General features: G+C 43.9%; 1 protein-coding gene across 1 annotated transcript in view; it reads left to right on the forward strand.

The window, feature by feature from the left end:
- Nucleotides 1-2,577: 2,577 nt before the first annotated feature.
- The window catches only part of LOC116065628 (neuronal acetylcholine receptor subunit alpha-9-like), a 39,687-nt gene continuing 29,833 nt past the window's right edge, over nt 2,578-12,431 (forward strand). Inside the window, exon 1 of the mRNA XM_031321164.2 lies at nt 2,578-2,768. Coding sequence (XP_031177024.1) covers nt 2,711-2,768 — 58 coding nt within the window. The 5' untranslated portion in view covers nt 2,578-2,710. The remainder of the gene's footprint in view (nt 2,769-12,431) is intronic.

Consider the following 12,431-nt stretch of genomic DNA (forward strand, 5'->3'; position numbering starts at 1 on the left):
ACGACAAAACAAGAAATAATCCGTGCATTTATATGGAACTAAGCTTTAGGAGCTTTCCATCTTTACTCTCCTCCCTGTTATGTTGCATTCGGAGATCGATTGTTTTTGACTGATAAAATGGTAGCGGCCGGTGGACGGTTTTAAACGCTTTGGAGGCTTTCTTTGACACTTTCCTACATACTCACATGCTGTCCTCCTCTGGTTTGCCTGTTTGTGAAAAATAAAGTATAAATTATTACCCAATTCTGTGTTACATCTAGGCTTCTAGTAGCCTAGAAATCTAGACCACCCTAGCGGCAGCAAATGTAATTTGCAGCCAGGGTCGTCTAGCAAATCTCCGTTGGCTTGCAAGCTGGAAAAACCAAACTCTAGCCGGGCCAATCACATCGTGTATAGAGTCGGTGGGCGGGGCTTAACATAATGACGGCAGAGTTGCGGCGGTTCCTAGTGAATTCATTGCTACTTGAAAACAAAGAAGATGGCTGCTGCTGCTGGTGAACAGCGGTCTTTGGAATCGGCTTTGGCCGCGACTCTGGAAGACTTGGAGTTCAGCTTTTCTTTGAGAAAAGTGTGGTATATTTTAGTTGCAGCACTGTGTTGCCGTTACATCAGAGTTTTCAGCATCAATTTACAGACCCATGGATATCTGGAGAGACGACCGACCCAATCTTCAAAATTTGTCGCTCTGCCTTTTCTTTCTGTGGACAAAACTTATATCTCAATGCATTGTATCAACATAGGACGTAATTTTGTAAGTATATGATTGGATCAGGTAACTAGCCAATCAATGCCTGTTATCTGGCACAACTCCAAAAAAGGTATCTTCTGTCTTGGGGGGACCTCTACTCATGTTAACAATTTCCAGATGTTCTTAGTGAATGTAGAGTAAAGTTCATGCATCCTCCTTATACCAAAAACTTAGATCACAATGGTAAATAGTCAGATACCACAAAAGAACAAAGAATGGCACTGAAATCATTCTTAAAGAAGGAAGATGTGTTCAGAGTTTTGCCAACCAGATACGGCAAAAGTTTAATCTATCAACTAGCGTTGCTCTGGTTGGTTGTAGCGCTATCCTATTGCGTGCAGAGAGAATTTGAAAGACAACTGTTTATCCCAGACCCAACATCTTGATGTGGGTCTGGCTTGTCAGGCTAGGCTTCTTGCCAACTTCATTCAGTTATTTTTGGGAAATTTGGTTGAAAGAAACATTCAAAGATATAGAAACTTTGAAAACGGGTCACATTTGAGCCGAGGGTTAAAACAAAGAGCCGTGTCTTTTTTATTTTAGATCATGACATACTTTTAGTTCAGTTTTTTTAACTGAAATTTGAGTTGAATGAATTGAAAGACTTGAATTTTGTTTAATATTTCAAAATAAATTGCTCTTCTTTGCACAAACCAGACCAGAGGAGTGTCAAACTCTGTTTCACTGCAGGCCAAACTGGAAAATGAGAATCACATCCAGGGCCAGACCAATCACAATCATCGTGGGCGGTGCTAAGCTCCAGGAAAAGCAACGGTGCCTCTGCTAAATAGCCTCAGGAAGGAACTTGTTTTGGTGGAACGTGTGTACGTTCAAAAGTAGTTTCAGTCGTGCAACAGAAAACTCAGATTGGACAGATAGTCTAGCTAGCTGTCTGAATTTACCCTGCAGAGATCTGAGGAGCAGTTAACCATAGTCCTCACAAATCCACCGGAGGTTAGAACGCCAACACAAAGAAAGTGGAAGGGGACGGACATCCAGACGAAATGAGTGACATCCGGCGGAATTTCCAGTGGCACCTGAACAATCCTGTGAAGTCACTTTCCCGGTGATGGCTGAGCGTTACTGAGCAGCCTCCAACTGAGCTTGAAGACGTAGATGTGACGTGAGCAACCTGTCTGAAAGTTGGAAGTCTTCTGGTAGCTGTGCCAAGAGAAATCTCAATCATTCCCAATCTAGCAGAGACGGAGAGCGTAGGTATATGTAAGGAGATAACATAGACACAGGCTAATTATTGATCACTAAAATGATAGTTAACATTAGTAATTAAACTTAAACAGCTAATGGAAGTCCAAACTGCCTGAGAGCTTCTCCTGTACTATACGGTAATTCCTCTACTATGAGACAGTAAGTCTCGTGGTTATGACCCAATCGTTAGCCTATTTTTATAAAAACGTCTGCTACGGAGCCATAACGTGAGCTACAAGGTAATGGAGCCTTTTATACATTGTCGTGTTTCTCTAGAAATAAACAACGGACAAATAGTCTTTAAACTCTTCAGATGTAAAGTTATTCTCTGTCAAAGTGACGTCAAAATGAATGGGAGTCAATGGGATGCTAACGGGAGGTGATGGCTTGTTAGCCTAGAATCACCCCATTGGAGGTATGCTTTCCAGATGCTCGCTTACCCTCCTTGGGTGGATATAGATTACTATAGCTTAACTCTGACAATGACTGGAGCAAACTGGAGCTGTAGTTTAACACAGTTTCTCCAGCCTGTGTGGCACTAATGACCCCTCATACATCAGTGACCAATGCACTAGTCTCTCTCTCTCTCTCTCTCTCTCTCTCTCTCTCTCTCTCGCCCTGCCTCTCTCTCTCTCTCTCTCAGTGTGTCTCATCCTCTCTGCTTGGTGGTCTGACGCTGGGGCTGATCTGTGTCTTCACTGTGTTGTAATCGGGTCGTTATTTACCAAATCAATAACTTAAGTTACCGGAGCTGCGATGAAGCTTCTCTGCAGCGGATCGATTGCGTATCTCCTGCTTCTCTTCTGTCTTCCAGGTGAGAACATGTTCAGCTTTACTTCTGCTGCTTTTAAGCTAAAAAATATATACAATAATTAAACCCACAGAGCGGGGAGTTTATATGGGATGAGAGGTTTATTTACGTACACTTTAACTCAGGGTTTAAGCTGTTGTATCCATCAATGTTTTTCTGTGTGCAATAACATAATGTGAAAAATCTCAGATGCAATAATTATATCTATATTCACAAGTAGTCTTTTTTCTATGGTGTATGTTTCCGGTGCACTTTTCCATTTATAACTTGATTTACAACACAGTCTCACGGCAGTTTGTGAAATGGTCACGTAATTTAATTTAATTTGATTTGTGTACACAAACACGTTTATCTTGTTTTTTTCGTGATAGTCAGCACATTTGTTTCCCGTGATGGTCAGCACGTTTTTTTTATATTACCAACAATTGCATAGCTGTATACAGCGGGACGGTTGGGTTTAGGAAACGTGACAAGCGGGACACGATCCCCGGTCTCCTGGGGGAAAGTCCTGTGTTTGATCCATCCTCCCCCTCAACCAACCACCCTGTGCTGATTTTCGGGCTTTGGAATTGGAAATTGGAAATTGGAAATTGATTTATTTGAAACAGGGACAATGCACAAATAAACATTAAACTTGTTAAAACAAGAGAATAAGTCTTGGGCCAGGTTATAGCAACAATTGCTAATTTCCACCTGTAGTCCCTGGGCAGGTATGACAAATTAAAAAACAATTAACAATTTTAAATATAAATTTCACAGGATTATAAATGACATGGTGTCCATAGTAATTAAAAACAGGCAGTTTAGCAAAAAACAGGGGTGCCATCAACCCACTCACTCTCTCTCTCCCCCCTCCCAACAAAACCTTTCATACTACTCGCTACCGTAGTCGCTCTTAATACTACGTCATCTTCTCATGGAGAATTGTGCCGTGATCACGAAAGATGCTTCCCATTGAAATACATTAGTTTAAAAAAAAACACGCTGAGCATCACGAAAAAAACGAGATAAACGTGTTTGTGTACACGAATCAAATAGATTAAATTACGTGACCATTTCACGAACTGCCGTGAGACTGGGTTGTTATTTATCTTACAGCTGTTTTCTCTTTTATATTGTTCTTCTACTTTTATATTTGATTTATTTTTAACTGAAGCTGGCTCTAAAAGCAATGCACAAAAATGTCAACGCACCATACGGCCGTGTACCTGTGCAAACGGTCATTGAACATGTATTCTATTCTATTTTGACACAAGATTATCTCATTTTAGAAACAAGCTCAAGGTTTTGTCGCACGTTGTCAGAGACTTGTGAAGCCTCACAGTTGAAGAGGATTAAAGTAATTTGCGTGGGAACATTTAGTCTGCAACTTAATAGTGATAATATAACAATATAACACTCGGATAATAATTGTTCCGCCTTTAAAAAGCTTCAGAAGTAACCGTCATGTACTACGGCGTAATTTACACTGGGGACGTTTGTTCATTATTGTTTAATTTATAAGTCTCAGTGATCAGCCTCTATTTTAAACAATAAAGAAAGTAAGACATCTTTTTCTTATGCATAGTTAAGTACAATTCCCCCCCCAGCTTTCGTATCACCATTGTCCCATGCATTTATGTAAAAATGCAGGAAATGGGATTCTAATCAAAAACATAATTTGGGCAGAGGACCCCGTGCTTTGTGTCCACCTCACTTCTCAAACCAAAGTTACACCTTTGGTCATGTATGTGTTTTACAGTATCACAAGTTTTTATCTGTAGTTTTCAAAAGGGCTGCAACTTTCTGATCTTTTTCAAGACCACCTTTGTAAACCCGTTCTCACTCCCAACTTGTAATATACTGCTGCTTGGTCAGTGTCTCTCAGAGTCAGATACCGACGCAAAAATCCCACTTTAGTGTTTGTATGGAACGCACTGGGCAGAGAAGCAGCTCGACCACGGCGCTGTAAGATGACGCCGTATTAAGAGAGACAAAAGTAGAGAGTAGTATGAAGAGAGACAACAGTAGAGAGTAGTATGTACAGAGACAACAGTAGAGAGTAGTATGTAGAGAGACAACAGTAGAGAGTAGTATGTACAGAGACAACAGTAGAGAGTAGTATGAAGAGAGACAACAGTAGAGAGTAGTATGTAGAGAGACGACAGTAGAGAGTAGTATGTAGAGAGACGACAGTAGAGAGTAGTATGAAGAGAGAGGACAGTAGAGAGTAGTATGTAGAGAGACGACAGTAGAGAGTAGTATGTAGAGAGACGACAGTAGAGAGTAGTATGTAGAGAGACAACAGTAGAGAGTAGTATGTAGAGAGACAACAGTAGAGAGTAGTATGTAGAGGGACAGCAGTAGAGAGTAGTATGTAGAGAGACAACAGTAGAGAGTAGTATGAAGAGAGACGACAGTAGAGAGTAGTATGTAGAGAGACGACAGTAGAGAGTAGTATGTAGAGAGACAACAGTAGAGAGTAGTATGTAGAGAGAGTAGTATGTAGAGAGACAACAGTAGAGAGTAGTATGTAGAGAGACAACAGTAGAGAGTAGTATGTAGAGAGACGACAGTAGAGAGTAGTATGTAGAGAGACGACAGTAGAGAGTAGTATGAAGAGAGACGACAGTAGAGAGTAGTATGTACAGAGACAACAGTAGAGAGTAGTATGTAGAGAGACGACAGTAGAGAGTAGTATGTAGAGAGACAACAGTAGAGAGTAGTATGTAGAGAGACAACAGTAGAGAGTAGTATGTAGAGAGACGACAGTAGAGAGTAGTATGTAGAGAGACGACAGTAGAGAGTAGTATGTAGAGAGACAACAGTAGAGAGTAGTATGTAGAGAGAGTAGTATGTAGAGAGACAACAGTAGAGAGTAGTATGTAGAGAGACAACAGTAGAGAGTAGTATGTAGAGAGACGACAGTAGAGAGTAGTATGTAGAGAGACGACAGTAGAGAGTAGTATGTAGAGAGACGACAGTAGAGAGTAGTATGTAGAGAGACGACAGTAGAGAGTAGTATGTAGAGAGACGACAGTAGAGAGTAGTATGTAGAGAGACGACAGTAGAGAGTAGTATGTAGAGAGACGACAGTAGAGAGTAGTATGTAGAGAGACGACAGTAGAGAGTAGTATGTAGAGAGACAACAGTAGAGAGTAGTATGTAGAGAGACGACAGTAGAGAGTAGTATGTAGAGAGACGACAGTAGAGAGTAGTATGAAAGACCGAAATTCCGCTTAAGGAGACTGGTTGGGGGGGTGGATGGGTCAAACAACACAGAAGACCGGGGTCCATGTCCCATTCTTGTCCCGCGTGTCACTGAAACGTACATTGTATAACCCCACCCACCATTTTTTCCTAAACCTAACTGTCCCGTTCTTGTGCAGCATGTCAGTGAAACGTACGTACCGACCCAGAGCGTCTAAAAGTGACGCCAAGAGTCCCAACCAAGCACGTTTAAATATGGCGCTAAAACAAGTCAAAAGCCAGGACTAGTCAAGTCCGAGTCCAAAGAGGTTTGAGTCCAAGTCAAGGCTGAGTTCAAATAAAAGACAGCTGGGACAGAGACAGAAAAAAATAATCCACTTCCTTATCTTACTTACTAATGTCAAAAACATAGACTTCCTCACCTTACTTCCTGCTTTGCTCCCGTTATAACTACTATGGCCACTAGAGGGCGCTGTCTCAATAAACCTAATTACAGGTCGTTATTGTTGCTTGAAAAAACTACTTTTGGGAGCGTTTTTCAGGGGAAGAGAGTGTGGTTATAACACAATGTCAAAAACCTAATTTGAATGTGTATGTGCATATGTGTGTGTGTGTGTGTGTGTGTGTGTGTGTGTGAGTGGCCTTAAAACAGTAGTCTGTGTGTGCGTGTGTGTGTGCACACGTGTTTGTGCGTGTGTGTGTGTATATGTGTGTTTGTGCGTGCGTGCGTGTATGTGTGTGTATATGTGTGTTTGTTCATGCGTGCGTGTGTGTATGTGTGTGTATATGTGTGTGTGTGTGTGCGTGCGTGTGTGTATGTATGTTTGTGTGCGTGTGTATGTGTGTTTGTGCGTGTGCGTGCGTGCCTGTGTGTATGTATGTGTGTGTGTGTCTGTGCGTGTGTGTGTATGTGTTTGTGCGTGCGTACGTGCGTGTGTGTGTTTATATGTGTGTGTGTGTGTGTATGTGTGTGTTTGTGCGTGCCTACGTGTGTGTGTTTATATGTGTGTGTGTATGTGTGTGTTTGTGTGTGTGTACGTGCGTGTGTGTATGTATGTATGTGTGTGTGTGTGTGTGTGTGTGTGTGTGTATGTGTGTGTTTGTGTGTGTGTACGTGCGTGTGTGTATGTATGTATGTGTGTGTGTGTGTGTATATGTGTGTGTGTACGTGCGTGTGTGTAGGTATGTATGTGTGTGTGTGTGTGTGTGTATGTGTGTGTGTACGTGCGTGTGTGTGTGTGTATGTGTGTGTGTGTGTGTGGTTGATGTGAGAACAATGAGGGTAAAGGGAGGCAGGCTGAGCAGTGATGAGCGCTGATGGCTGTGAGGATTAAAGCTGTCAATCAGCCTGTCCATCCAGATAAGAGGCGGACTGACCTACCGAGGGTAAACTGCAGAGATAATCCAAACACACTTCAGCTAACACACACATCTTCGCTGTGAAGATCCTGTCTGCTGTAAACACTCCACACGTTTGTCCTGCGTAAATAAAATATAACAATTATGTTATCCAGAGGAATGCGCTAGAGGAAGAGTGTCTAAAATCTAATGATAATTCCTACTGTGTGTGCAAATATACATTGTAACCTGTTGGTGGCAGTAGTGGTAAAGTGGGGGAGTCACCAAAATTTAGGGCCCTTTCACTCCTACCTCGTTTGATCCAGATTTTGGGACTTTTCAGTTTGATCCGAGGCAAAATTACAGGTGTGAAACCTTCATGTTCCAAACCAAATGGACGGAATTTGGTCAGACAAAAAGAGACAAAGGGCCCTATTTTAACGATCTGAGCACACGGCGTGAAGCGCCTGGTGCAGGTGCGTTTAGGGCGTGTCCAAATCCACTTTTGCTAGTTTGACGGTGGAAAAAAGGGTCTGTGCGCCGGGCGCATGGTTCTAAAGGGTTGTACTTAGTGTCTTCATTAATCAGAGGGGTGTTTTGGGCGTAACATGCAATCAACCAATCAGAGATCATCTCCCATTCCCTTTAAAAGCCAGGCGCGTTTGGACCTTGGAGCATTGCTGTTATGATGGAGGATTTGCACCGTAATATTTTAATTTGTAATCTTCTGCATGTGTGTGTGTGCTGCTGTGCGTCCCTGTGTGTGTAACAAGCATAGTGTGTGTGCGCTGTGCACGAGCCTAGGAGCATTTTACTAATGTTCTGTTAAAATAACAATGAAATGCTGCGTTATTGACTTTAGACCAGGTTTTTGTTGGTCAATGGTGCGATCACTTCCCGCTGCCTCAAGATAGCAATACGCCCAGAATGCACCTGAACACACCTCCCTGTAAGACCAGCACGCCCAGAATGCACCTGAACACACCTCCCTGTAAGACCAGCACGCCCAGAATGCACCTGAACACACCTCCCTGTAAGACCAGCTCGCCCAGAATGCACCTGAACACACCTCCCTGTAAGACCAGCATGACCATCGGTGCACAGATGGGCGCAGGTGCATTTGCTATTTAAACGACATGGGCGCTGGACGGGAAACTGACAACTGCATCGGTCTTAAACCAGCAAAGACACTGGCGTCGGGCTTTGCGCTGCGCCGTGTGCAAGATAGGAGCCCAGAGCCTCAGATCATTAAAATAGGGCCCCATGTCTCCATCTAGATAAAATAAAAAATTAATAAACCAGGAAACACTGAGAATGAGCCGATTATACAGTAAGTTGTTGAGGAGATTCTTCTAATGTCAAATCAGTGGAGTTATTATGTTTCTTTCCGTCTTGGCGACGAGTGAATGAAAATAATCATCAGGCAAGCACTCTCTCCTTTCTATTTTTAAACATCATCCCTGCCAACATACAGCATGTGAGCCAACTGGAAGTAGATGAGACTCTAACATCTTGTCAATATCTTCAAACAGACACAACTGTAACACATAGATAATGTTTACATGCACACTAATATTCCACTATTATTATAATATAATATAATATTATAATATGACAATATCCTGAATTTTATACGGGTCATGTAAACAGCACATTCCTTTTGGATATTTCTTTTACCTAATATAGCATTTTTCCGATTAAGACGTGTGATATGTTGGTATTATTCAGGTTTTAGAAGCATTTTTTGAACATGTATACAGTGCGTTCAGAATCTGCGTCTCAATCTGGGTTTTTACTGCAGTTTGTGACAGTTTACGGCCTCTTGCCTGTTTATGGCTTACGGTCAGCTCTGTGCGTTGCTGTGGATACTGGACACAAAGCAAGCAACTAAACAACCGGAACACTGCCTTAAAATGGTTGAATCGGACTCCAGTTGGTTTTCCTCCTCGGTACAATTCGTTTGGGTACATCTCAACACATGGAACACAGGAAGTGGTCTCAGTCTGGTCTCAAATGAATTTGTTTGTGGCTTGAACTTGATCAGAGCTTGATCTGAATTCAACTACTAAACCATAGTTGCATTCTGGGATGCGCATGAGTGAAATCAACAGTTGCTAACAGCTAGTTGGAAAATGAATCGTGGTCCGACCTGGAATAGCAATAAAGTAGGTTGTCATCTGGATATTTGGACACACACACACACACACACACACACACACACACACACACACACACACACAAAAGCTCGGGTCGTATTGACTTAACATGCCATCATCTGTTTTTTTGCGCACAGTTCTGGCCATCTGTGCACTTAGCATGTATGGACTTACTCGTCACTATGACAGTGGTGGTGGTGGAAGAGATGATGTGCTGCATTGTGTGTGTGTGTGTGTGTGTGTGTGTGTGTGTGTGTGTGTGTGTGTGTGCTTATTTTACTATATTCGTGGGGTCCAAAAACCGGGGAGTCCAGTATACTTGTGGGGCCAAAATGCTGGACCCCACAAGGTTAAAGGTCTGTTTGAGGGTTAAGACTTGGTTTTAGGATTAGGGTTAGAATTAGGTTATGGTTAGGGTGAGGGTAAGGGTTAAGGTTAGGCATTTAGTTGTGATGGTTAAGGTTAGGGTAAGGGGCTAGGGAATGCATTATATCAATGATGGGTCCCTACAATGATAGTGAAATAAAAGTGTGTGTGTGTGTGTGTGTGTGTGTGTGTGTGTGTGTGTGTGTGTGTGTGTGTGTGTTTGTGTGTGCGCCAGCTGGCATGCTCTCAGAGCTGTTAGCAGTCACACTTTAAGTCCTCTGGGAGTTGATGCTGACTCATGAGCTCGCTGGACCATGAAGACATTTAAACAATGAGCTGGGGACAACAAGAGGCAGAGCTGCAGGTTAATTTACACAAAGACTTCAGGGTTGTAGTGATCCCACCTGACAGAAAATTGGCACCATTGTCCTCATGTTTCATCAGGGCATTTGTCAATGGATCTGTATCGGCTAAAATAAATGTCTAATCTAATGTGTTTTGTGTTTTAAGCGGTTCTAGCAGGTGTTAGGGAGGTTGTCATTGAGGCTACATTTACACTGCTATGTTTTGAGCCTATTAGAAGAACTTGAGTTCTCTGTTTAAACTAACACGCCCAAACCTCATATCTCATCATCATTCTGGTATACTGGACATAAACAGGAGGTAGCGTGGAGACTCCGCCTGCTGCTGGTAGTTGACATGGTAACGTTAGTATCTTAGTCTCAGAGACCGCGACGTTGAGACCCAATCAGGCGGCAAAACATTGGCGTCAGTGTCGGTGTTGCTAAAGGTCTCCGTTTGCGTCCGTTGAGACTACAACACAACCCCGCAGACTCCAAACCAAAACGGGTCAGAAGTGTTTCCAAATGTCTACGGTTTAGAGAGCAGGGGGAATGAGAGGGGGGAACGCCAGAGCAGTGGGAATGAGAGGGGGGAACGCCAGAGCAGTGGGAATGAGAGGGGGAAACGCCAGAGCAGGGGGAATGAAAGGGCGAAACGCCAGAGCTGGGGGAATGAGAGGGGGAAACGCCAGAGCAGGGGGAATGAGAGGGGGGAACGGCAGAGCAGGGGGAATGAGAGGGGGGAACAGCAGAGCAGGGGGAATGAGAGGGGGAAACGCCAGAGCTGGGGGAATGAGAGGGGGAAACGCCAGAGCTGGGGGAATGAGAGGGGGGAACAGCAGAGCAGGGGGAATGAGAGGGGGAAACGCCAGAGCTGGGGGAATGAGAGGGGGAAACGGCAGAGCAGGGGGAATGAGAGGGGGAAACGGCAGAGCAGGGGGAATGAGAGGGGGAAACGGCAGAGCAGGGGGAACGTCAGGGGGGAACGTAGCAGAAGATGAAACATGAGGAAGTTGTAGGACTTTCACCCAGGAGACTGGGGTTTGATGTCCCGTTCTTGTCCCGCGTGTCACTGAAACGTACATTTTATAACACCACCCACCATCTTTCCCTAAACCTAACTGTCCCGTTCTTGTGCTGCATGACAGTTAAACGTACGTCCTGACCCAGAGCGTCCAAATTGATGTGAATAGTCCCGACCAAGCGCGTTTAGATATGACGCTAAAGGAGACTTTTAGAATATTTAAAAAAATGAAATAAAAACGGACGAAAACCCCCGTCAACCATATTCTGTGTTCAGTGTTGGCGTTGCATAGTTTGTCCACCAGAGGGCGCTCTACACCGTCCCTGTTGGCAACACTCGTGTTTAACCCTTTAAAGGCTCTGACACACCAACCAGATGGCCGACCGTCGGCAGTAAAGCCAGTCGGACCGATCAGTCGGCTCCCCGAGGTCCAAAAAGTTCCTCAGAACACACTGAAGAGACGCCGACTTGAGCGTGCGTTCTGCACGTACGCGAGATGCAATACGTCTCCATAACAGCAGGTGGCGCTAATCTGTATTGTCGCCCAAAAAATTAAAACCGGAAATGACGAACGCATCAAGTGGGTCTGGCTTCTCCCGCAGACCATAATGGCGGTTCGTTCAGAATACGATCTCGTATTTTACGAAAATAGTTCACCGAAACGTGTTTCTGAAAACATTTTAAGAGAGAAATAGGCCGTGCAGTTGCTGAATCTGTCTTCATTTCAGATCAACAAAGGTCAGTTTGAAAGATTTTCGTCAGATTTTGAGAGGCGTTCGTCACGCTTATCCCGCTCGTCATTTCCGGTAAGTGCTTTAACATAAGTGCACTGATTCGCTAGCACTCCACCAATCAGATTGGTCATTGAGTCCGACTGCCCACTGGCCGATTCAACAAGTCAAATCGGCCCAAATTAAAACCGACGGCTCCTCCGACTGACGACGGCACGGAACCCACCGAACAGACTCGAGTCACCGACCTCGCCAGACGGTCCAACGGCCGATAATCGGCTCGGTGTGTCAGCGCCTGAAGGCACCTGACCAAGCGTCTGTATTTTACGTGATGGGAGTGAGAATGTGTTGGTCCTTCAGATGATTCTAGTGGGTCTTAAAGAGGTTTTAGGAGTTCTTTAGTGTGTTAAACATCCGTGGGAGATTTCGGAGCAACAGCGCTCTCTTACCACCAACATCAAAACACCAAATAAGGGCATATCTTTTGGAAGAATGGTGTTCATCCAGATGTAGTCTCACGG

Source organism: Sander lucioperca, chromosome 13 (genome assembly GCF_008315115.2).
Source record: "Sander lucioperca isolate FBNREF2018 chromosome 13, SLUC_FBN_1.2, whole genome shotgun sequence".
Lineage (NCBI taxonomy): Eukaryota > Metazoa > Chordata > Actinopteri > Perciformes > Percidae > Sander > Sander lucioperca.